We start from the raw sequence: 25170 nt of genomic DNA on the forward strand, positions 1-25170 counted from the left end.
TTTAGCAATAACTTGGGGGTGAACTTACTTGACTAAGTAATCAAAACCCTCATGAAAACCTTCTTTCTTACATTCTTCCATGTGTTTTAACATTACTCAATTGTCAACTGATGCTTAACACAGCTACTATGACTTCCCTGCAACACCTATATTTTGTTTCTTATTTTATTTCGTTAACAACTATTATTTTTACTATTATTATATGGTAGTTGCTGTGCTGTACACTTTACACATACATTTCACGTAATTTATTTCTCATAACACTCTGTGTTGTAGGTATTATCATTACAGGAAAGAAAATTAAGTCTCAAAGAGCTTAGGCTATTTAGACTTTATAAATGGAACAGCCAAAATTCAAACTCAGGTCTGTCTATGGCTACTAACATTTATATACTCAGTGTATGTGCATTTATCACTGTGGATCAATGTATTGTTTCTGATTTTATTCCTGTGTTAAAACACTTAGCACTTTAGGTGTGTTTTCTTTTTTTTTTGTTTTTTTGTTTTTTGAGACAGAGTCTTGCTTTGTTGCCCAGGCTGGAGTGCAGTGGCGCGGTCTCGGCTCACTGCAAGCTCCGCCTCCCGGGTTCACGTCACTCTCCTGCCTCAGCCTCCTGAGTAGCTGGGACTACAGGCGCCCGCCACCACGCCCGGCTAATTTTTTGTGTTTTTAGTAGAGATGGGGTTTCACCGTGTTAGCCAGGATGGTCTCGACCTCCTGATCGCGTGATCCGCCCGCCTCGGCCTCCCAAAATGCTGGGATTACAGGTGTGAGACACCGCACTGGGATTTTAGGTGTATTTTCCAAGCAGTTGCCCAGTTCTACCCCTTCCAGCCACATTCTTCTTCACCTGCTGCCAACTCTCTGTCCTTTGCTGTGGGAGTTAGTTAACATTCCCACAGAATCTTAGAAAAGCAGTGAAGAGTTGTAAAAATCATATCAAATTATGTATTAGGTTCTAGTCTAGGTCCTGCATCTAACTTTTTGAGTGACAGTTCGCAGTTCATTATCCTCTGCTAACATTCCTTTATCAGAAACATGATAGTGACACATAAATTATTTATATCCCAGGGTTACTGTGGGCATCAGATCAGGTAGGGCATTCAAAATTAAAGTATCTGAGGAGGATGAGGACTTTGTAAAAACAGTGATTATCTGATTGTTTTCTCTACATCTTCCACACAGAAGGTACTGAATCAGCAGCTGTCCCAACAATCATACAGTTTTGCAATATGTACTGCACACAGTGTCTCAATCATCTGCGGCAGTGACCATCAAGGACATTATTTCCCTGGGAGTAGTTGTATTTGAGGACTTCCCTTTCATGAAAGGAGGGCTTGTGAATTCAGGTGGCAAAAATGGTCATTTGCATTGTAGGGCATGTTGTTTCAGGCCATTAATTGTGGTGCTGCATGTGGAGCTTGTTTCTGTTTTTCTGTGAGACATTTTATCTTTAATGGATCAGTACTCTCTGGCTCCTACAGTTGGAGTGAATTACATTTCTTTCTCTTTCAAAATTTTATTATGATATTTTATGTTTTAGGTGTCATAAAATCAATCATCTAAGACTATTCTTTGGTAATAAATAGCTGACAGCAAGGCTTATTATATTGGTAAAAACTCCTTTGATTAGGTTTCACTGTTTCTTTCTAAAATTGTTAAGTCAATCTTCCCCCACTTCCTTCCCTGCTCTGCAATTGCACAGTGTACTCCGGATGAAATCCAAAGTAGACTTTCCATTGCAGAAGTGCATGCTGGGTCCTGGGTGCACCCCTCCTCCACCAGAGTGCCCGCACAGCATCTATATAAACCCGAGTCATTCTGTGTGATGGGGCAGTGTACAATTTTCCTGATTTAGAATTGGGTCTCTTTGCTTTGGGTGATCATCTTTATATTCCTGTCATGAAGCTATTGCTGTCTCAATTTTCTTTTGTTGGGAAAAAGATCAGATTCTTTTTGGTGAAAGTGCAATAGCTAAGGTGAAAGATTAGATAACCTCCCCTCTGAGCCCATTAGAAGGAAGTGTGTCAAGTCTAGCATTAGGAAATACGAAAGGGCATCCATCATGGTGGGGAGGCTGTGTGGGTAGGTGTGCCTGGTAAGTCATGCTGCTGGGAGTATTACTGAGTGTCCTAGGAAGGAAGCAGGAAAGTTAATCATTTCTTCTCTTGAAAACACTCTCCCTTTCTTTCTCTCTCTTTTTGTTTAGTATAAAAAGCCTAATTTTTTTCCCTCCAAAAATTAAGAAGAGCAGATGATATGTGCCCTTCTCCTACCACAGGAACCTAAATTTATCCAGCTAAAGCATTGCTCCTGTCTTAGTGGTCACTGAGAAAAGTTTTATGCTGACAGAATTTAGAAATACTATGAACAACTTGCTAGATGCTATAGTATCCATCACTACCATTTCCCTATCTTGTTTGGGGATATTTCAATTTACGATATGGTTTACTATTTAGTTAATTTGCTACTACTAATAATAAAAGCTAATTTATATTATCAAAGCTTTCCTGTGGTAGACTATGCTAAGTGCTTTAGATGCATTGTCTCATTTTTATCAGTACAGCAATGTCGTGAGTATTGAACATTATTCCTTTCATTTTGCAGATGTAAAAAGCTAAATACACAGAGATTCAGTGATTTGCCTCTAATTACACAGTAGGTGGCCAAATTGAGATTTGAACACAGGCATTGGGATTTCTCAAGTTTACTCGATGAAACAAAATATTTTAGTGTGCTCTTAGATGTGACAAAATCAGTATTTTTCTTTCTCCTAGTTTTTTTTTTTTTAAATGTAATTAATGGCCTCTGGCTGTACTGGCATCTTTAATACACCATTTTTAACCTGGAAAATGTAAAGTATTCTGGTCTTTGCTATTATATTGCCAGTGCCAGGCTTCTTATAACATTTTGTTTATGAGTAAGGAGCAACTTATGATGAGAGTGATCTAATTGACAAGTTACTGTGTTGAGATGAGAGCTGAAGGCTAAAGCCAAATGTAGCATTTGCTGCCCCTTGGAGCATATGTGCCAACAATGAAAGCATATTGGCTCCTCATGGAGGCAGCATGTCCTGTAGATTGGAATTCAGAATATGCTGGCTTACCTCTGATATCATCTGAGCAAATGTAATTAATGAGGTACCAAGAGAATGCCACAGGAAGCCAATTTCATTATCAAAACAGGTATTTGACACAAATTACAAGAGAACGTGACTATCCTTCCTGGATTTCATGTTTTCGTACGAGGTAAACTTACCTTATATTTTTCTAAACCTGTGCTACATTCCTCCCTTCCAGGTGGTTAAATATTTCAGAGCATGGATGTGCATCTTGTCTTCTTCCAAAGCTCAACAGGACATGTGCCATACTGTTAAAAGGCTCTTATATTTTAGCATCTTCCAATAAGAAATTGTGATGTGAAACTGATTATTAATGCTCTAAGGCTGGATACATACAGGCTGCCTAAAAACTTATGCTGTACTCACTACTGAACAGTTTTCTGTTGCTTATTGTAGGAGGTTTCTGTATTAGCAACCATCTATTTTTTACAGACTTCAAGTAAATGCTTAATCTCACTTAGCAAACTCACTTATATGCTAAGTAATTATTATAAGTGGCCAATCATATGTTAGTTAAAACATTGTAACAGAGCCCACGGTCTCTAATACCTAAAGAGACTGTGCTGATTTTTTACTCAGATCAAATGCGTAATGCCTTACGAGCGAGCTCACTACAAGGCAGAATAATGCCTCCATTGGCACATAACCAATGCTAGTAGCAGTGGGTCCTCCACCTATCACTAGATGTGTCATAATTATTTGTTAAACCCTTAGTATGTGGTATGTGTCAGACATTCTGCCAAGCATTGTGTATGAATCCTCTTTTTCCAATCTCATAATTAACCATATTCTCCCCATTTTACAGACTAGGAAACTGAGCATCAAAACTGCTAAGTAACTTTCCCAAGACCAGGAAAGTCCTGCATCTCAAACTAGTTCTATATAATTCCAAAGTCCTTGCCATAACTAATATTCATTTCTGGTGACATGTCACAATTCTTTTAAAATGTTGTTAAGAGCTTTTCTAAAGTGTGACAACCATTATTTTGTTAAAAAAAAAAAAGAAAAGTCCAAACCTCAGAAAAGGGTCAAAATAGTTCAATTAAATACAAATTGCTATATTCTAAAACAAAAAACAAAAAACATATGCACACACACACACACACACACACACAAAATACCTTTTGTTTGTGATTTTGTTTTCTGTTGAACTCCTGGTAGAAACTAATTTTGTTGAATAAAAACTGGTTGCTGGGAAAGTTGATGTCAAGTTGACCAAACAAAGATAGGCTTCTTCCTGCCTCTTGGCCCCTGGCCTTCCATTTCTTAGGGCATTTGTAATTTCAAATACTTTATCTGTCCCTTTGATGTGTAAATATGGAGGACTTGGGAGCCATCTCTTTGTAATATAAACATCAAAGAAGATAGCGCCCCTATCTCCTAATTTCTGTGGAAAGGGTGGGAGCCTAACTTTAGTGGGCTCCGAGCTCCAAATTGTAAAACTATCCCCTGTCATGAAAGCATGAGATAGATTGTTTACATTTCCTTTGGGTGAAGCCCATTTGCAAGCACAGTTGGTCCCAAATCCATCCATCCCAGCACTTTTTTGTTAGTTTGTTTTCAGTGAGTTGCGCTCAGGCTGAAATCTGGCCCACCTCTCCTATTGCAACAGCCTTGACTAAATCTTCCTTGCCTGTTTAACTTTGTTCAATGTAATGTTTATTCTGACATTACTGCCTTCAGAAAAGCAGGGGAAAAGTGAGTCAAAATGATGTGTGATAAATCTATTCTACTTTAACCATGTACTACTTATTTTTATTCCAGTGTTCTGGAGAATTAAATTTATATGGAAAAAACATTTCCTACACCAGCATGTTGCACACTGAAACCCAGCTAGCACATCAGTTTCCAACTCCAGCTGCCCCATCCCGCACCTGAATGATGAGCTGGGCCCTCAGCGCTGACTCTAGACTGGTACACAGGAGATGCTCTAGGCGTTCCCTCAAATGGAACACTCATTGCTACTTTTTTTTCTGGCGGCAGCTCAAAATCCTCCATTTTGACAGCAACGTGTTGACTATTATGGGCTAATTAAAGTCACTTTTGAATAATTACATAATAAATAACACACATTTAAATGTAGAATAAAATTATTTTCTAATCAAGCTCTAAAAAGATGACCCAGCAAGCTAGTCCTTTAAATGATTGTGATGACTTATTTAATGAAAAGATGCACCTTGTTCAATATACGTATCTTTATTCCTAATGTGGTTAATGGTACCAATTCAATAGAAATTCCTTGATCTTTTCTCAAAATAGCACACTGAAAAACCACTCAAAATCGCATGGTAATTGCAAAAAATTTAGCTTAATGAATAGTAATACATGTAAAGAATATGACATGAAATTATTTAAATGAACTTTTGAAAAATCGATTCTATATTTGTGAGGTGCCTGAATTTTAGAGGAAAAACCTTCTGCATTCCAAGAAACTATAAGCCCACCTTTTTTAAACTAGAGAATACACCAGCTCTCTCATATTACATGACATAACTTAATCTCTCTGAATCTCTTTAGCTATGAAAATGCTTTACAGTTTCATAAACTAATGACATAGAATAATGTTTGTAAAGGACTAAGAACAATGATGAGCACAGAATAAATCTTCACCAAATACTAGTTATTATTGCTATTTATCATTGCTTATATAATCTGAACCTTGATCAACATGATTCCTCTGATAGGCAATCAACAGTTGTCTTTTGAGTGGTTGTACTGATGACCTCACCTCCTATGTTGCAGCTAAAGACGTGCCACAAAAATGGGTGATCCTTCTTTTCCCCCCTATGACTAATGAGATTTTTTATTATTCAGTGGAGCTTTTCTTTTCCTAGTTTGACAAAAGTTTAATTGATTTGAAAGTGGCCTAATATCACATTAGCTACCCATGCCCTAACCACTCACAGAGAATTGACATATTATTCTTAGCACTGTAAATCTAACAGGAAATTGTCCTTCCTAAACAGGGCTCCAGAAAACAGGAAGCAGGTCTGGTTCCCTTTGTAACAAATGACAAATTAGAGTTATTTATTAGGGAGCTCCTACAGCAAAGAGGGTCATTATCTTCATTTAGGATCTTGAATATCAACATAAAACTCACCTTTTTAAAACTTCCTCAGGAGTTTTGAGAAAGGGTTCTATTTGGAAGAGGGCCCCCAAACTAAGAGATACTGACATGATTAAAGACCTTCTTGGAACTTAAGTGGTTTTGCAGTGTTGCCATTTTGTCAATTTACTAAGTGGATCTAAAATGTAAAATTTCAAAGACATTTTATAAAAACTTATATTCGTGTGAAAAACAGTGTCTTGGAAAATATGTGCGTGTGTGTAAAAATAATACAAATAGTAATAACAGGAAACACTCATATAACACTTATTTTGAGCAAAACATTTTTCTATAACATACTCTTCATATATTAACTCCAGCAATCACATATCTAGGCTGAGAAAAATCACAGAAGCTGTAAATGTTTTTTGAGAAAAATTGTGAAAAAAATGTTATCTATCTCTCATGTGTCTAGGCTTCTTAAACTGGACACTTTAGGACAACAGTGGCCTGTGACCTTGTTACTAATGGCTGGCTCAGATTTCTACCTGTTCACTAAGAGCTGGGGTTCAATTAGCCCTCCTCAATCACATAGCCAACATTTTATATTCTGAAGCCATCCTTTTGTAATCTGAAACTGATTATATCAATGTGAAGTTATCATCCAATGCTAACTGCGCAGGACACTGTGTCTGAAATCAAGTATAATTGAGTTCCATGTGTTCCCACCCAGGAGGTTGACCCTGATCTAGTTTTAACATGTACAGTTCCCATCAGGAGGCCTGGGTGGTTTCATCAGTTGCCCACCAATTTTCAGCCAGGAAAAGTAACAGCATCATGTAAAAGGGAAAATAGCTTGGAAGATTCTTTTTGTATAACTGAATTTGGGGAAAAAAGCCACCATTTATGTTCTAATTTATGCCAGACATTGCAATAAATGTCTTCAATATATTAATTAATATAGAACTGAAGGTATAAACTTTCTGTGTTTGCTCCCAGAGCTCAGCAGAGAAGTAGGTATATAGTGATACTCAATACTTGATCAATGTTGAAGCTGACAGCCCACCAAATATGTAACTTCCCTGTTCATTAAGAGTTCTGAGTGGAACCACAGGTAATTCCAGTTTATCAAATATTTGATAAAAGGAATAATTTACTAGTACTCAAGATGATGCTAGATTTTTCCTGTTTCTTCCACTAACAGCTTTAGGAAGCTTTAGGAAGGTACCTAAATGAGGAACATTTTCAGAGAAAAAGCCATATTTTGAAGGTGGGGGAGGGTCAGAGTGATTAGAAAACTCGTGAGTAAATACTTAGGGAGAGTGAGGTACCAAGAAGATTTGGGCAACGCACCTATAAAGGTAACGGTGCATCTCCTTACAAAGATTTGCTTTCACTTGCCCAAGGACTAGCAAATGTGCATAGAAGATATGTCTGTTTCAGAATATTTACCTCAATATGTTAGTTTTATAAAAAGCCAGTATCCCAAAATATAGCCTAATATGTGAAATAATTTTATTAAGATATTTCTAACACCTAATAGCAGCAGCTACAATTATCCAATGTCTAATAACAGCAGCAGCTACAATTATTGTCTGTATTATTTTATATTTGCCTTCAAGATGAATTGCAAGCAGGAAAAAGCGATTTAAGAAAACCAATACATTAGGAAACAATGACCTGCAGGAGGGGCAGCCCATGATGAAACATTATTCAGACTTAAACAGGATTCAAAACAAAAACAAACAGAAAAACACAACTCCTATTCCAAGAAAAAAGTTGGAAAATAGAAAAACATCATATAAACTAAGAATTTCATTAGAAGCTATCACATAAATAGAACCAATTTCTGCCCAAAGAGCCACCTGCATATGAAGCATTAAAGACAGGCTTGAAAAAAAAAAAAGTAATGGGGAGTTGGGCAAGAAAAAGCTACTGTAGAAAGAGATTTAACATCAGAAATTGAAAGTGAAACAATTCATGGCATACATTATCAAGACCAGGGGAGATAAGATCACAGGACAGGTTTACAGTGAATGATCCCATTAACACAAAATAATCTGAAGTTCTTGTTTTAACAGGAATTGATGAATTGAAAACTGAAGAGTGAGGAGGGACACACTGAAAGAGAGGGGAAAAAAACTAGGATCGGTACAAGAGTGTTAAAGTAGCTGTCGTTAGATAGAATCAGTAGCTGGTGTGTTTTGTATTTTGGATAACAGACTTTGGTGCAGTAGAACAGAATTAAAATTGACAGAACAAGTCCATGAAGGCAGCAAGAAAAACAGGGTTCCTGGTTCATTAATGAATGAAAAACAAATAGATAAGTAAGCATGATTCTTTCAGATAGTGATAGTGTGGTAAGGAAAACAAAGGTAGAAAGATTCCCTGGAGTATGGCAATTAATAAGCTGCTACTCACTTTCACTTTCCATTGTGCTATGATATTGAACAAAGCAGACAAAAATCGGGTGAACAAGGAGAAGACAATGGCAAAAGGGTTAGTTACCCCATCCACCTTTTCTCTCCTCTCCTCTATCTTCTTCCTCCACTATCTTGTTCTTAGGTCTCGTGTCACCAGAGCAAAAGACAGACAGTAAACTAGTCCATAAGGAATGGTTAATCAGACCTATAAGCAATGGCTCGAAGAACTGGATCACTCAGCTGAGCTCAAGAAGAAAAAGTGACAATTTTAAGTGCAATTAGTTACTGTGATTCACTAGGTACTCAAGGTAAGGATTCTGCAAGAAGAGTAAGATAGCCTATACTTATACAGTAAAAGAGGGATTCAGCAAGTCCTGTAATTAGTAAGAACTTTGACAGTTTTCATCACTGTATTAATACTGTCTAAAATATTGAAAAAATGATTTACCCTCAAGAAAACACTAATTTGGAAAACAAAATCAATTATACATAACACACACCCCAATATACAAAGACCAGACTTTGTTACATGGACAACTCATGCTAGAGGATCTCGGAGAAGATGAGATAGAAAAAAGAATGTCCTGGTGCAAAAGATTAACACCAGGAAGGTTGGGTATGTGAGCATAGAAGAAATGGGGAAGGGAAATTTGAGGGTGGGAAAAGGCAGAGAGATGGGACTGATCTAATGACAGAAAAGCAATAGCAATGACTTTTTTGTTGTTGTTGCTAACAGATTAAGCAATACTAATGAAAACAAAGGCAAGATCTTAGTAAAGGGTCCTAGGATAGTGCCATGATGTGACTGTATCTGTCATGACGACCAAGAGGGAATGATTGCAGAGGTCAATGAGCTGGGAGAATGGAATGGATGATCACGACAGAGCTGATCATTGTGAATGATAGATGTTTCTGGGGGCTGAGAGTCCTGACTGGCACTGCGGAGCCTAGAGGAAAGAGGACCAGAGCATTCCAGCCTGGTATCCCACGCCCTCTCCTGTTGTGAGATGACTGCCGAGCTCTTCCCTCTCCCTGGCACTCAGCAGCTGCTAAGCACTACAGTCAGTGGTTACAATCAGTGGGGGAAGTGATATTCAAATATTCAAAATGAGATGCAAGATATACATCCCGACTTACTCTAAAGAGCAGATTTACTCTAAAATGGTATTCTTCACAAGAATGCAAATTCATTACTTTCTTGTGACATGAAGTTCTCCTGGGATTCTAGGTGACGTCAACAGACACCACTAGCAGAGAGTGGTTAGTCCATATCCACCTCACTGATTTTGTTAATGCAAACAATATTCTTATTATTATTTTGAGACAAAATCTCACTCTGTCACCCAGGCTGAGGTACAGTGGCATGATCTTGGCTGACGGCAACCTCTGTCTCTAAGATTCAAGTGATTCTCCTGCCTCAGCCTCCTGAGTAGCTGGGATTACAGGTGCACACCACACCTGTCTAACTTTTCTATTTTTGGCAGGGATGGTGTTTTACCGTTTGGCCAGGCTGGTCCTGAACTCCTGACCTCAAGTGATCTGCCTGACTCAGGTTCCCAAAGTGCTGGGATTACAGGCGTGAGCCACTATGACCAGCAAAGAATATTATTGAATTTAAATACTGCTTTACCGAAAACCAAACCAAAACAAAACTAATGGAAATGTGCGTAACACTTGAAGTTATGAATATTTGGAATCAAATCTAGGGTATGAATTCATTCATTTTTCAGGGTCTACAGCCACCACTTAATGGTATAAGGGCTGTATGGTAACAGTATTTATGTTAGTCATATCAGAAGATGCAAACATATCATAAAGAAGTAAAATGCTTCAGCTTGAATTTTAGGGAAACATGGCAAGACTCAAATATTTCTCTATTAAATATATCAAGGAGTCTACCTGCTGTTTGCTTTACTACTGCCATAATACTCTCACTTCCGAAATTCAGAAATATATCACTTAAGGTAATTTGCTGGCAGAGTGAGTGGTGGGGACGTTTTGTCAGTAGAAAGGTCAAATAATTTTGCACAATGTGCTGCAATTTTTTAGCTTTATAATTTTACTATAAGTGACCCAAGGGAAAGCTCATTATATTGTTACACACAAAAATTATGTTGTGAGCTAATGGAAAGTGAACAGTAAGGTAGCAGCCCTGTGTGCTATACCCACTGCTTTTTCTGAAATACATAATCTTGGCATGTTTTAATTTTTTTCAATAAATGTGGAAAAATTTATGTAAAAAAATAAGAGTCCTCATCTCACAATCAACCATTGTATAGGAGGGTAGCCTTCTAGACATGAATATAAGGCCCTTCTAAGGAATATAACATGCAACAAAGATTTACAGTAAAGCCAAGGAAGTAAGAAAAAAAGTCGACTAACCTAACCCACCTGAGCTCGGCTCACAGGGGTCAATGTCCTCATCATCGCTGGGACACTCTGCTGAGGCCACAAGGATGTCATCTGTGGTCTGCAAAAGAATCACATTCAGTAGATTAATTTAAAGGGTCTTAACAGATTCTCTCATCTTTGTCTCATTGACAAGTGAAACACAATTTGTTTATCAAGAAACCAAATTCACTATTTCCCTTTCTAAAGACACAGCTTACATTTTAGATCCTTCATAGAAGTAACTGGCTATTTGTGAAAACTTGATTACACTTTAGTTTACATGAGGACGTAGAAATGGTGACAGCCAGCTTGTAGATACCCATCCACTCAAATGCAGATAGAAGCTGCACACAGTATCATACAGAGGTTTAAAACAACCTGGCAGAAACAGATGATTATTACAGCCTGGAGTGCTACAATGTATGCATCAGTGGGCTTTATGTAGTACTTGTGCTTGGCTTCCTAAAAGCAGAATAGCCAAACCTTTTACATTCACGACTATGTAGAGTTTGATGAATCTTTGAGATATAGCTTGTTATTGTAGGAAACACAGATTAAGTAGAGAATTAGATAGCTCTTCCATCGGTGCAAAAAGGCAAGGAAATACAATCCATTTAAGACACTTTTTCATTTTCATTATGATTTCACACTTGAAGCTCATTTTTGTAATGTTCAGGTAGCAGGTATTGCTTCCCCATCATCCCTTTCATCATTATGGTTTCATAATAAATGAAAAGTGTACTCAAAGTGGGGGAGGGGAAGAGGTGACAATTTTCTCTGTGACATTCTAGTTGCTTCATTGCACTTACAGCAAAAAAGATAAATATCACTGTAATAAAAAGCAGCGTCTGTAAATCCTAGCAGTTAGTCACATAATCAACACATTGATAAGCACGAAAGGTTGTTCTTTATTGCTACTGACAAGCTGCAGTAAATTCAGCGTAGATATTGCATGGAATCTGTAAAGGCTTACATCAGAGTTGGCTCTGCTAAGGTAAAACAGAGAATCCAATGTATACAAATAAATAAAAATATCTCATTACATCTACTAAGGACTGAAGAGATTAGAATTGTTCAAACAATACTCAGAACTGCAACATTGATACAGTTCTCATTTAAAAGTGGAATTAAAATAACATAGGTCTTACTTCAAAGAAAAAGCAGAAATACGATATGAGCACCTAATATTAAAGGAGCACCTAATATTGTCACAGATTAAAGTATAACTAAATAATATTTAAGAAAGTTGTGGTATTTTGACAAATGGAGACAAGGAGTGATACACTTTTATAGAAAGCATTAGGCTTAAACATCTTTCAAGTGCAGGGTCTTTAAGAACAAAGAATTCGTTCAGATGCGAATGCTGTACAATATAACTTTAAATAAACAGAAACCTTTAAATAGCATTTGAGATGGTTTCATGTTACTCTGGTCTTACTTCTTCTGAGACAATTGGGAGAGTTTCTGGATTCATGCATTTTGCTGCTGCTATTTTAGAAAGGGAAGTTCAAAATACTGGTTTTCCTGGAAGTGTCTTTTTTTTTTTTAATGGTTGAATTTATTGACAAAGTTATTCATAATATTCTCACTTTTTATTCTTCAATGTTTGTGGCATTTGTAGTGCCAAATCCCCTTCCATTCCTGATATGTGATAATTTGTGGGGGTTTTCTTTTTTTTAATTATACTTTTAGTTCGAGATACATGTGCAGCATATGCAGGTTTGTTACATAGGTATACACGTGCCATGGTGGTTTGCTGCACCCATCAACCTGTCATCTACATTAGGTATTTCTCCTAATGCTATCCCTCCCCTAGGCCCCCACCCTCCAACAGGCCCCAGTGTGTGATGTTCCCCTCCCTGTGTCCACGTGTTCTCAGTGTTCAACTCTCACTTATGAGTGAGAATATGCAGTGTTTGTTTTTCAGTTCCTGTGTTAGTTTGCTGAGAATGATGGTTTCCAGCTTCATCCATGTCCCTGCAAGGGACATGAACTCATCCTTTTTTATGACTGCATAGTATTCCATGGTGTATATATGCCACATTTTCTATATTCAGTCTATCATTGATGAACATTTGGGTTGGTTCCAAGTCTTTCCTATTGTGAACAGTGCTGCAATAAATATACACGTACATGTGTCTTTATAGTAAAATGATTTATAATCCTTTGGGTATATACCCAGTAATGGGATTGCTGAGTCAAATGGTATTTTTGGTTCTAGATCCTTGAGCAATCACCACACTGTCTTCTACAGTGGTTGAACTAATTTACACTGCCACCAACAGTGTAAAAGCATTCCTATTTCTCCACATCCTCCAGCATCTGTTGCTTCCTGACTTTTTAATGATTGCCATTCTAACTGGTGTGAGATAGTATCTCATTGTGGTTTTGATTTGCATTGCTCTAATGACCAGTGATGATGAACTTTTTTTCATATGTGTGTTGGCTGCATAAATGTCTTCTTTTGAAAAGTGTCTGTTCATATACTTCACCCACTTTTTGATGGGGTTGTTTTGTTTTCTTGTAAATTTGTGTAAGTTCCTTGTAGATTCTGGATATTAGCCCTTTGTCAGATGGATAGATTGCAAAAATTTCCTCCCATTCTGTAGGTTGCCTGTTCACTCTGATGATAGTTTCTTTTGCTGTGCAGAAGCTCTTTAGTTTAATTAGATCCCGTTTGTCAATTTTGGCTTCTGTTGCCATTGCTTTTTGTGTTTTAGTCGTAAGTCTTTGCCCATGCCTGTGTCCTAAATGGTATTGCCCAGGTTTTCTTCTAGGGTTTTTTTTATGGTTTTAGGTCTTAATGTTTAAGTCTTTAATCCATCTTAATTTTTGTATAAGGTGTAAGGAAGGGGGGTCCAGTTTCAGTTTTCTGCATATGTCTAGCCAGTTTTCCCAACACCATTCATTAAATAGGCAATCCTTTCCTCATTCCTTGTTTTTGTCAGGTTTGTCAAAGATCAGCTGGTCTTCAAAGAATTAGAAAAAACTACTTTAAATTTCATATGGAACCAAAAAGGAGCCCATATAGCCAAGCCAATCCTAAGCAAAAAGGCTGGAGGCACCATGCTACCTGACTTAAAACTATGCTACAAGGCCACAGTAACCAAAACAGCATGGTAGAGGTACCAAAACATACAGATAGACCAATGGAATAGAACAGAAGCCTCAATGTAACTCTTAATGTCAGTAAAGATCGTTAGCAATTGGCATGATAATCATGTAGGTATCTTTTTAAAAAGAAAGCTTTAAAAGCAAAGACCTATTCTCCTTTTGGCACAATTACATCTTGCTGGGTAATATACAAACAGACTTGATAATGGCGTGTTATTGAATTATGTAGTCTTGCCGGTCAGTTGCTCCAATTCCCTCCAGAGGAGACAATCAGCTTCCCCCTTCCCCTCCCCGGGAACAACATCTAGTGGAAAGCTACTTTTATTCTCAATTTCCAATTAATTTCAAGGTTACAGATAATTTCTCATTTTCTCTGAGGAATGTTAATATGAAATCAATATAGTGTTGTTCCTACTGGTGTTTTATTCTTGTTAGAGGGAGGAGGAGGTAAATAAATTCTTTAAACCAATGGCTCTCACATCAGCAGTGATATTGCTGCTTTTTCCTTCCTCCATCTGGAGGGACATTTGGTAATATGTGGAAATATTTGAGGTCACAATTGGAATTGTGAGGTCTGCTAATATCATTGTCTATTTTTGACTGCTAAACATTCTTTTCTCTCCTCCTCCTCCTCCTCCTCTCTTCTCCTTCTCCTTTATTTATTATTATTATTTCTTTTGTAGAGATAAGGTCTCAGCTCAGTCTCACTATGTTGCCCAGGCTGATCTAGAACTCTTGGCCTCAAGCAATACTCCTATCTGAGCTTCTCGAAGTGCTGGGATTACAGGAATGAGCTACTACACAATGCCTAAATATTATAAAATACACATGACAGCTTGAAGACAACAAAGAATGAGCTAACCTGAAATGTCAATAATGCCAAAGTTGAGAACCCCTGCTCAAAACGTTTAAAAACAGTTCTGTGTCTTATTTTTCTCCTAAAAAAATGGACAGCATAATAGTATCTATTGTTACAAGGATTAAATTGGTACATGAAAAGTACCTAGAAGGGGACAACACTGTAAATATTTGTTAAAACTTTCAATATTATTATCAACATTTTCTTCAATATTTCATGAATGTAATACCAATTTAATGTTTTTGCACTATATTTATAAATAATATAATTATAGATATTAAACTGAAACTTGTACATATGAATTATTCTTAACTTGAGGTCTCATGTTAAAATTTGTATCAAAATACAGTAGCTATGTTGGTATTTTGTTGAACTAAGTACTATCTTTTACTGTCTGGGTTCAAACTCTGACCTTTTAGAAGGCAAACATCAAATATAAACTTAAAAAACTGCTTCTTAAAAAAATTCATGGGCTACAACTGTGTGACTCAGTGGGTAGTGTTTCATGCAGACTAAATTATTTAGGCAATACAAGTTAAGCTTTGTTTTAAAAGCTGACCTATTTTCTTTTGGAACAATTCTACACTAACCAGAAAGTGTGAGAATGTTCTCAGCGTCACCTTCTGCAAAACACAATTCCTAAAATAACAAAAGATGTCATACAATGGTACTTCCTATAGCCCTCTTACAATAGAAAAAAAAGTCTACAAATGTGACCCTTTTGTAAAACTATATTTTACTTTTTAATATAATTTCCCTGGTATAATGAAATACGTTCTTGATTTTCATATATGGTTTTCCTCCAGAAATTAAACACCAGCAACAATCTTGAGAATAAAAGACCTCAGACCAATAGATGGCTTGGCAAAAATCATCATCACAGTATGAAAAATCAGGAAGTGGCTCAAGTGTAGGAGAAAAAAAATCAAATTGCACTTTAGAAGCTGAATTAACTGCACAATTTTCTAGCCAAAGCTGTGTAATTTAAATTTAATTCACTGTGTTTGGAGATGCCGCTATGACTTGCCGTTGAGAGAGTGGTAGAAAAAAAACTCAAATATGTCACATTAATCAATTCCATTCTTTAGTATACTTTTCCCTGATGTTTCTAACCTTTTTGAGAAAAGAGACAACCTGCTGAAAAAGATAGAAGCGTGATCAAGCAGAAGCATTAGCTTTACATAACAGTCCATTTAGATGAGTGTCTCTAACTGTGCATTTAACCACCCACAGGTGAAATTGCTATGCTGATCTTCCTTAATTCAGACTGGTCTGTACATGCACGTGGTAAGCATCTCTTCTTGTTTAAAATGTGCACTAAAATTTAAGTCTCTATACTTTTAGGAAGAAAATGATTTGAACAGAATTCAAGAAATAAAGGCTCTAAAACTTAATCCATCCTTTTCTATATTTGAACACCAATATTTTGTAGGGTTTGAGAAATATGTCAGGATGGGGGCAAAAGAATGTCCTTAATGCATGGTAAGAAGGTAGACCAATTGATTTAATACTCAGGGATATTAAAAAGAGGGAGCATTTGGTTGGGTGCAATTTAGAGAAACACAGATGTATTTTTGTTATTTTTTCTCACTTATAGGAAGACTTTTATTTTTCATTATTCCATCATTAATGGTGGAATTTTCTGAATATGCATTTGCTGTCACTTTAAAAAATATAGCCTAATTGCATATCTGTTGTAAAAATATACAAGGAAAGCATGAATAAATCCAGTATGTAATATTATATCCCTAAGAATAGCATTCCAAGACTTTATTCCTTATGATAAACAGCTTTCCTGAAGACTAATATATTCCAATGAAGACGCTTACAGAAAACTAGGCCGGGCGCGGTGGCTCACGCTTGTAATCCCAGCACTTTGGGAGGCCGAGGCGGGCGGATCGCGAGGTCAGGAGATCGAGACCACAGTGAAACCCCGTCTCTACTAAAAATACAAAAAAATTAGCCGGGCGTGGTGGCGGGCGCCTGTAGTCCCAGCTACTCGGAGAGGCTGAGGCAGGAGAATGGCATGAACCTGGGAGGCGGAGATTGCAGTGAGCCGAGATTGCGCCACTGCACTCCAGCCTGGGCGACAGATCGAGACTCTGTCTCAAAAAAAAAAAAAAAAAAAAACCAAAAAACCAAAAACCAAAAAACCAGAAAACTATACTATTAAGACAAATCTGTTTTGTAAGGAAAAGAGCAATTTCCAATTGTACAATAGGATATTCATTGTCAGTATACGATACCCACAAATAAACCCTTGATTTATTCTAAAATTTTAATTGGAACTTCATTTCTAAACAGCAATAGTGTATCCTGCTATACATCTAAATACAAAGCCAAAAAAATTGTCTCAATGACATGAGCATTGTATAACATTATTTAGCCTAATATTTAACTGTTGTGACTGATACTTAGACTGAATTGATAGCAACAATTAGTGGGTCGAGGACAGTGCTAGCTGAAATATGGTATCTTTGGTTAACTGATGGGCACTTGTTCTTGCTGATATTTTTCCGTATGCAAAGCTGCTTTGGAAGAGAGAGAGCTCCCAAGTGTGATTTTCATGACTGAATCTAATGGTTTCTCCAGAAAATATTTATCACTAGGGGAGGTTCCTTGAAAAAAAAAAAAAATTAACAGGATTCAGGATTAGTATCACAAATTCCCAAGTAAGGTCCAACCCAGTGTACTGATAACCTATGGAGCAAGAAGTTTCTAGGAGGTAAGGGAAGTCATAGTTCTCACCAGAAGGAAAAACTGCAGAAAATAATCCACTTGTAATGTGTATATAGGTATATGATTACCAAACTGTGGTCTATTTGATTAAATCAAATCAGTAAAGAAATATAACAAATTGGCAATTTCAGTTAATGAACAATCCTATTAAGGTACAAGAGGAATTTAGAGGCTGCCTAGATCTTATTCTTGTTTCCACTGTCTCAATGAAGTTGCCTCAGTTGACATCATAAAGATGTCAATTTCATGGCTCACTATTTAATAAACATAAAAATAATAAACTGATCTCCAATATGTAGAGGATGAATTTTACCTCCAGCACATGAATAACAAAGATAGTGAGGCCCAATTACTCAACAATGAATACAAAGCACCTCATCTATGCATAGCATTTTCTCATAGGCATAAAATATGTTCAGTACATATCAAGGTATAAATTGTGGTTCCGACATGCAAATAATTTATTGTTCTATCTCTGTTCTGAGGCAAATGAACAAATAACTCTTTAATACAAATAACAATGAGGTAAATTCGAATAGCTTATTTTTCTCGGAATGTAACAATGTTCCCATATCCATTACTTCATTTACAATTCACCAAAAGCATCCTTATCTGGAATGAAGATGGAGGTACTATTATTCAGAGTGTTATAGTTAAGTGTCTGCTAAAAAAATACTCATCTGTACACTCATCTACCCAATTTGAATGTGTGAACATTGGCTTTCATGAATATGTAGGGCAAAGCTCAAATATCCCTGAAAACAGCCACTTTCACGTTTCTTTAATGTTCGTTCCCAATTGATGCCCTAGGCTATTACAAAAAGTGACCATAAATCAGCTGTCTGCTTGGGAAAAAGGCAGACTTGAAAGCCATTCAATTTCCTTCAAATTTTTTTCAGCTGTTTAAAATGTATGCAATGGTTCCAGAACCATTAAAGTGAGTTTGAGTAGAACTCTGCCATGGTAAAGAAATCACATCTTACTCAATCTAACATTCATTTTTATGTACATTTGATAGTGGTTCTCCTAACAGGCAAAACTCAAAGGAAAATATAGGAATATGGAAATAATGTCACAGAAATACACTTTAATTAAATTATGGGGAAAAGAATAAAACTGAATTTTTGAGTAATCAAAAAATAACATCATTTTAGCAAACTTATTCAAAATAGAAAACCTACAAATAAGGAACCTGCTGTCAGGGAAAGTGAAATTAAATTTATGTTTAAAAAATATGTTTTTACTATTTCTTTATGCTACTGATGACCTCTATGCTCATATTGCATCTCCATTTTTAGCCAAGGCAATGTAGAAGGACTGGCAAAATCAACTAATATGAAATTTAAACTTTCAGGAAGCCATGGAAAAATTTATTTTTCTGAATTCTCACTAATTAGAATTTGAGAATGTCAGACCTCCAAAGACTGCTGGTAATGGAGTAGAGGTACTGAATGAGTGATCGACTGTGTTTCCCGTCTTTGTTTTGCTTTTGGACAAAGCACTTTCTGAAATAATTTTGGCCATTTCCAAATTAAATAAATATTGAAAGATGTTTACAAATGTAAATTTAGGCTTCTAGCTGTATCAATATGAATATCTAGTCCTATTATGGATTAGTCACACAGGTTGAAACGAAAAGTAGGGTTCTAGCTGTATCAACATGAGTATCTAGTCCTATTAATGGATTGGTGGACTAATTAATAGATTAATTAGTCACACACATTGAAATCAAAATCCTTTTTGGTAAAAGGCCAAAATAAAACCAGACTTTATGATTGCATAATGCCTATGATGGATAATTTCAACTAGTCTGACTCCAAATCCAAGCTTTCATTGTTGCCATGTTAGGGAATGAAAACATGTTTTAGTTAAGCAGTCATATATCTTCTTGTACTGAGTCAGATCTTAGAGATCTTTAATGTAAGCTCTTCATTGTACATATTGGGAAACTGAAGCTAGAAAAATTTAATTGGCCACAGTTATGGCAAATCTATGCTAGTTAATGGCAAATCTATGAGATTATACGACTCCCAGTAGATTATGTTTTTCTATTATCCCAGATGACTTCTACCTATTCATTCATCTATGCATCCATCCATCCATCCATCCATCCATCCATCCATCCCAAACCATCTTGTTCTCTAATGAATTTTATGTGATCTACAAAGATACGTGATAAAATAAACTTAAAATAAGTGAAAAGGTTGCAAATGTAGAGTACTGGATTTTAGATAAGTAACCACTAAAATCGTCCTGAAGAAATACACACAGACGGGAGGTGCATATTCACAGCTTCTGCACCATTTGATACGGCAGCACATCATGTAACACTAAAAGGGGAGCACAATTAATGCTAGAGTTCAACTTTTAAAAATCCAATTACAGAAATTCAAATATTGACATAATTACAGTTATTTTGAAATGGAGTTAACCCAGAAATTTATTTACTTGTGAAAATCTTTTCTTAAATTACTGTTTTAAAGACCTTACATACCATGCCCTCAGTCTCTGTACCTAAATGCATAACTAATTTTTTGGTGACAAAAAGAAAATGCAAATTATTGAATCTTTTTCTGTCTTTGTATCTCTTTGACTTAGAACACTGCAGGCTAATGCTGGCTACAAAACTAACTCAATGAACTCCCTTCTCTCTTCTCATTAAGCCACTGATTAAAATCCTTCCAACTTCCAAGGTCTCTCTCTTATTAACTACTGTCTTCACAACATAAGTGCTAATGAGATATTCATATTTGTTTCTCTCACACAACAACCATTAGAGTTCTGTCAGATTATTTCTTATTACATCTTGGGAATAAATACATGGAAGTGACCATTTATTAGCCATATTGGTAGTTTCTCCAGAAACAATCTAAACATGTATTGAATATCAAGTCAGTCTTATTGACACAATGACCTTAGAAGTGAAGGTTCAAGATCAAAGATGTAGAAGGAGCCACATTTACCTTTGGATAAGCAGCCAGTTATAAAAAAACATTTCTCTGCTACTGGGTAGTACTATGACCAATGTCACCTGATAAACTTTAACTTGGGGATAGATGAGAACTTCCATTCCACACGATGTTTGGAGTATAGAACAGCAAGAAATATGGATGTGGCTGGAAATAATGATGACTTAGTTAACAGAAAGTGTATTTTCTGATTTTGAGTTGATTCATGAGTTGAATACATGCAAGGCCCACGATTGCATGCCCCCAAATAAGCCAATATCTGAGTAGCATCACTATGCTTGTATCTATCCAGTGGTGATTGAGAATAAACATTATCTGGCTCAGACGTCACAATGTTATCTTGTTCATGTGCTAAGAGGATCCAGTGTCTTCTAGTTCTAGTTAAACTGGAACTCCAAGCTTCTACACTTGACTGCTTCATTCCTTATGGTGCACATTGGCTCCTTAATACATATTTAAGATGTTGTACTGCTGAAACACCTCAGTTTAATTTATACAATGCTGACCAATAATGCAAAATAAATACTACTCCAGAATTCAAGTCTCAGTTCTAGTTTTCATGAGCAGTACACATCATCTTGGACTGATTTCTGTGTTCTAAACATGACATATGAATATATACATATTATACATTTAAATACATATATTTATATATGTAATTATTTGTGTCTCACAGGATGTTAAGGGAGTCAAATTTGATATGTGTGAAGTCATTTTGGAAAGTGTAAAAGTGCCCACGATGCAGAGTTTATATAAATTATTATTATAGAAAACACATGGACACATGGAGGGGAACATCACACACCAAGGCCTGTCAGGGTGTGGGGGAAAAGGGGAGGGAGAGCCTTAGGACAAATACCTAATTCACGTGGGGTTTAAAACCTAGATGACAGGTTGATGGGTGCAGCAAACCACCATGGCACATGTATACCTATGTAACAAGCCTGCATATTCTGCATATGTATCCCAGAACTTAAGATAAAATAAAAAAATTATTATTATAACTAATAATTTTTGTCCCTCACATGATGCTACAAAGGAGAGCTCCGGCTAGTGCTTGAAGAGGGCAACCAAATGTCCACTTACCTGAATACAATTTATTTTAATGTCCTGAAATCCTCTTGTCTCTCAGTTGAATAGGATCTGTATCTCTCACTTACACTAGCCCCTCACATAGATGCTGTTCTTGGGCTGCTTCCTGTTATGCCAGCATTGAATTCATTTTGGCATTCCTTATTTAGGGCATATGTGTGGATCTCACTGGTAACCTACAAGGTAGGCAGCACCAATCTATGCCCGGCACTATGATTACGTTTTCTCCGATCCAGATCTCCTCGAGAGCTTAGTGCACAGACTCAGGGATACTTGAGCTCTCTCTAAATTCTAAGTTCTACTCTATTTAGATTGTGAGAACCTGATTTATTTTATCACTGCATCCAGAATTTACCACTCTCTTATATCTACAGCATATAAATGAACAGATAAACAGGAAAAAACAGACAACTTAGCAAACAATGCTAGTTAAAGGAGAGAAAGAGAAAAAGGGAGAGGGAGAGAGAAAGACTGATTCTCTAAGTGTAATTCATGCATGACAATGCTCCTTACAATAGGAGTGGCTGTATTTGTAGTTATAATATGACTTTGCCTATGGTTTGTCTTTTATATGTATGAATAATATGCTAATCAACTCCTGTTAAGACAATGAGTTATCTTTTCTTAGTGCATTAGAATAGTGGGAGTAATTGCCTTTCGAAATCATCTTGAAATCTAAAAGTATGAAGACTGCTTAGTGATATGTTTTATTTTATTTCATATGCTCCTTTTGGGTAGAGTTTATGTTTTATGCTCCCAGGGCATCTATATAGGAATTCAGTAGAGTTGACTTAAAATGACATAATCATTCAAAAACCTGGCTTATATTCTTAAAGCATTTGCATGAATAAAAGGATTTTCTGAAAATAATTATGACTTGAAAAATAATCGTTATGAAAATACAATTTACTTAAAAGTGAGGGATTCATCTTGACTTTAAAAATAGAAGAAATATTATACATGACACTTGAATTTACTGGAATCATCACATTTTAAATAATCTTATTCTTGATGGTCATCCAGTCTAAGCTCACTACATTTTTGGTTATGAAAAAGGCATGATTGTCACAATTGCTCATTTATACCAGCTAATTCAATCTCAATATAAAATTGAACAAGTATAGACTATTTTCTAGGAATACAACTAAAAGTGGGAGATGAGAATTGTGGCAAAATAACACTTTTTCAAAGATTTTATCTGCCTTATAACATCTCTAGAAGTGACAATGAAACTTTCTAACTGGCTTCCACATTATACCCCATGGCTGGAAATGTATGGTAGAGAAATAGCAAAAAGTGACATTATCTTTAACTGAAAGAGAGAATGACTGAAGGTTAGAAGGAAGGCAAAGCTAAAAATGTCTTGCGATAAGTTGGTCTTCCTGCTTTTATGAAGCATTCCTGTCCTTCGAGAAAGCAGTAAGATAAAGCCTACTCTGTGGAAGGGACTGAGAAAAACATAGTTAACTATCATTTTGGTTTTTTTTTTTACCTATATAATATTCCTTAACTATCTCTATCTCTTATAAACTCTGTTGCAATAGTCTTACATTATAAATGCTTTTACTTAGTTGCAAAAAAAAAAAAAAAAACTATTCCTTTGTAATGTTTTCCTTCAAAATCTAACTACAGGATGAAAGCTTCATCTTTTTCCTGAAAGAGGCCAGTCATAAGATTCACACCAAGAAATACTGCAAGACAGAATGCACTAATCAAATGTATATCTACTGATTCTGCCATTCATTCATTTATCCGTTTGTACTCATTTGTTGAATATTTTCATTTAATAAAGAGTTATACAGGCAAAGAATAAAAATACAATTTTCTGACTCAGAACATTTAGAATACTGTGGTGGAGCATGCAATCCAATTTCTTTTGGGTTTGGAGAAGGCATCCATCATTTTATGAATTAATCTTTTACGCATGTATTAAGTGTTCACACTGTATATTCAAGGTTGCATCCCCAGGGCCTGCCACAGTACCTAGCATGTAAGAGACAAATATCTGACTAATGAGTCAGAAATGATTCCAGCCAGTATAATTGGAAAAATAGAAGTGATTTGATAGGAAAAATAAGTCCAACACTATAAATCACCTCATCATACTAGACAAAAGTACCTTAGACTTTCATTTCCAAATGCAAAGGATTGACAGAACCAAAGATGCTCTATGTTCTGTGATACTTGAGCTATCAGCTGATTAGAAAAGGTATCAATTTGAAAAGCAACAAGAAGCATTGTCATGTTAACTTTTTTGGAAAATGTGACTGCTACCACTATTCATTGTAAGGCAATTTGTGCTCCTTCGTTTTTACAACTAATAAATGGTGCCAGTGTTTATTTTTCTCCTTTTTCCTTTGATTTCATTTTTTTCATCTCTTCTTATTTCATTTGTGGTGTCCCAACTCCCAGAGGAGCTACCTCAGGAGAAACGATCTCACATAGCAAGAAAAGTCCAAGGAGCAAATGCTGTTTGACTCTAACCAACACACCGTAGCACCTTAGGTCCATGTATAAATTTAGGGAAGAGAATTACATGCTCTCTTCCAGTTATTATTATATGATTCCGTAAGTCAAAGAAATCTGGAAATGTTTCCATGAGTAGAAATTTGTGATAAAGGAGATAGTCTTTTTTACTCTGCTAGAATATTTTTTGGTACAAGGAAAGTGCCCTGTATATAATTGTTGATTTAATCTGAGATATCATGAGCCCTGACACTTGACTTCTAGTTCTCCAATTTAAGTTACTAAGCTGCCTACATTCCATCAGGATAATTTGCCATGTAATCATGAATGGGTAGGGGAAACTGGCAGCTTTTAATAGTTCTCAAAGGTAATTCCTAAGACAGGTGAGTTGGAACTGATGAAATTGAGATAGATGCTAAGTGACCAGGCATCCCAGCTTTGAATTGTGAAATTGAACTTCAGTGTGTAACAACAAATCCAGGCCCTCTATGAGCAGCAAGTTGCTTTTTCCACTACTGAGCATGGAAGGAGCATGAATGCTGGAGCTGAACAGACTGGACTTAAATCCCAGCTCTGCCACTTACTAGCTGTGTAAACCTGGGCAAGTTCCCCACCTTCTCCGGATTTCTTTCTATGTAAAAGTGAAGTTATTTACACCTACTTTGCATGAGTATTACATGTATTAAATTATCTAGACCTAGATAGGCATACTGTCTAGCACAGTAGCTGGTATATGGAAGATATTATCATGAATATTTATTACATAGATACAACCAGCTTTCAAAATGAATGGCTCTTGTAGACATTTTCACATTATTCTCACTGCAATATGGAAATTAAACTTTATTCCTAGCACTGGACTCCCTAATCTTTAGAGACAAACACTCCCTTCACAGAGAAAGTACAAGTTTCTCACCTAAATTTACACATCCATGTTTAAATATTCAAT

General features: G+C 36.2%; 1 protein-coding gene across 36 annotated transcripts in view; it reads right to left on the minus strand.

Moving 5' to 3' along the window:
- Positions 1–25170, minus strand: part of NRXN1 (neurexin 1) — a 1138820-nt gene that overhangs the window by 13907 nt on the left and 1099743 nt on the right. For 23 of the 36 annotated variants that reach the window (XM_030826917.1, XM_030826892.1, XM_030826880.1 and 20 more), the window contains one exon: positions 10974–11061. In XM_030826917.1, the coding sequence (XP_030682777.1) occupies positions 10974–11061 (88 nt within the window). The remainder of the gene's footprint in view (positions 1–10973; positions 11062–25170) is intronic. The other 13 variants (XM_030826918.1, XM_030826901.1, XM_030826899.1 and 10 more) reach the window with 1 other exon arrangement.

This window comes from Nomascus leucogenys, chromosome 14 (assembly GCF_006542625.1).
Source record: "Nomascus leucogenys isolate Asia chromosome 14, Asia_NLE_v1, whole genome shotgun sequence".
In the NCBI taxonomy this organism is placed as follows: domain Eukaryota; kingdom Metazoa; phylum Chordata; class Mammalia; order Primates; family Hylobatidae; genus Nomascus; species Nomascus leucogenys.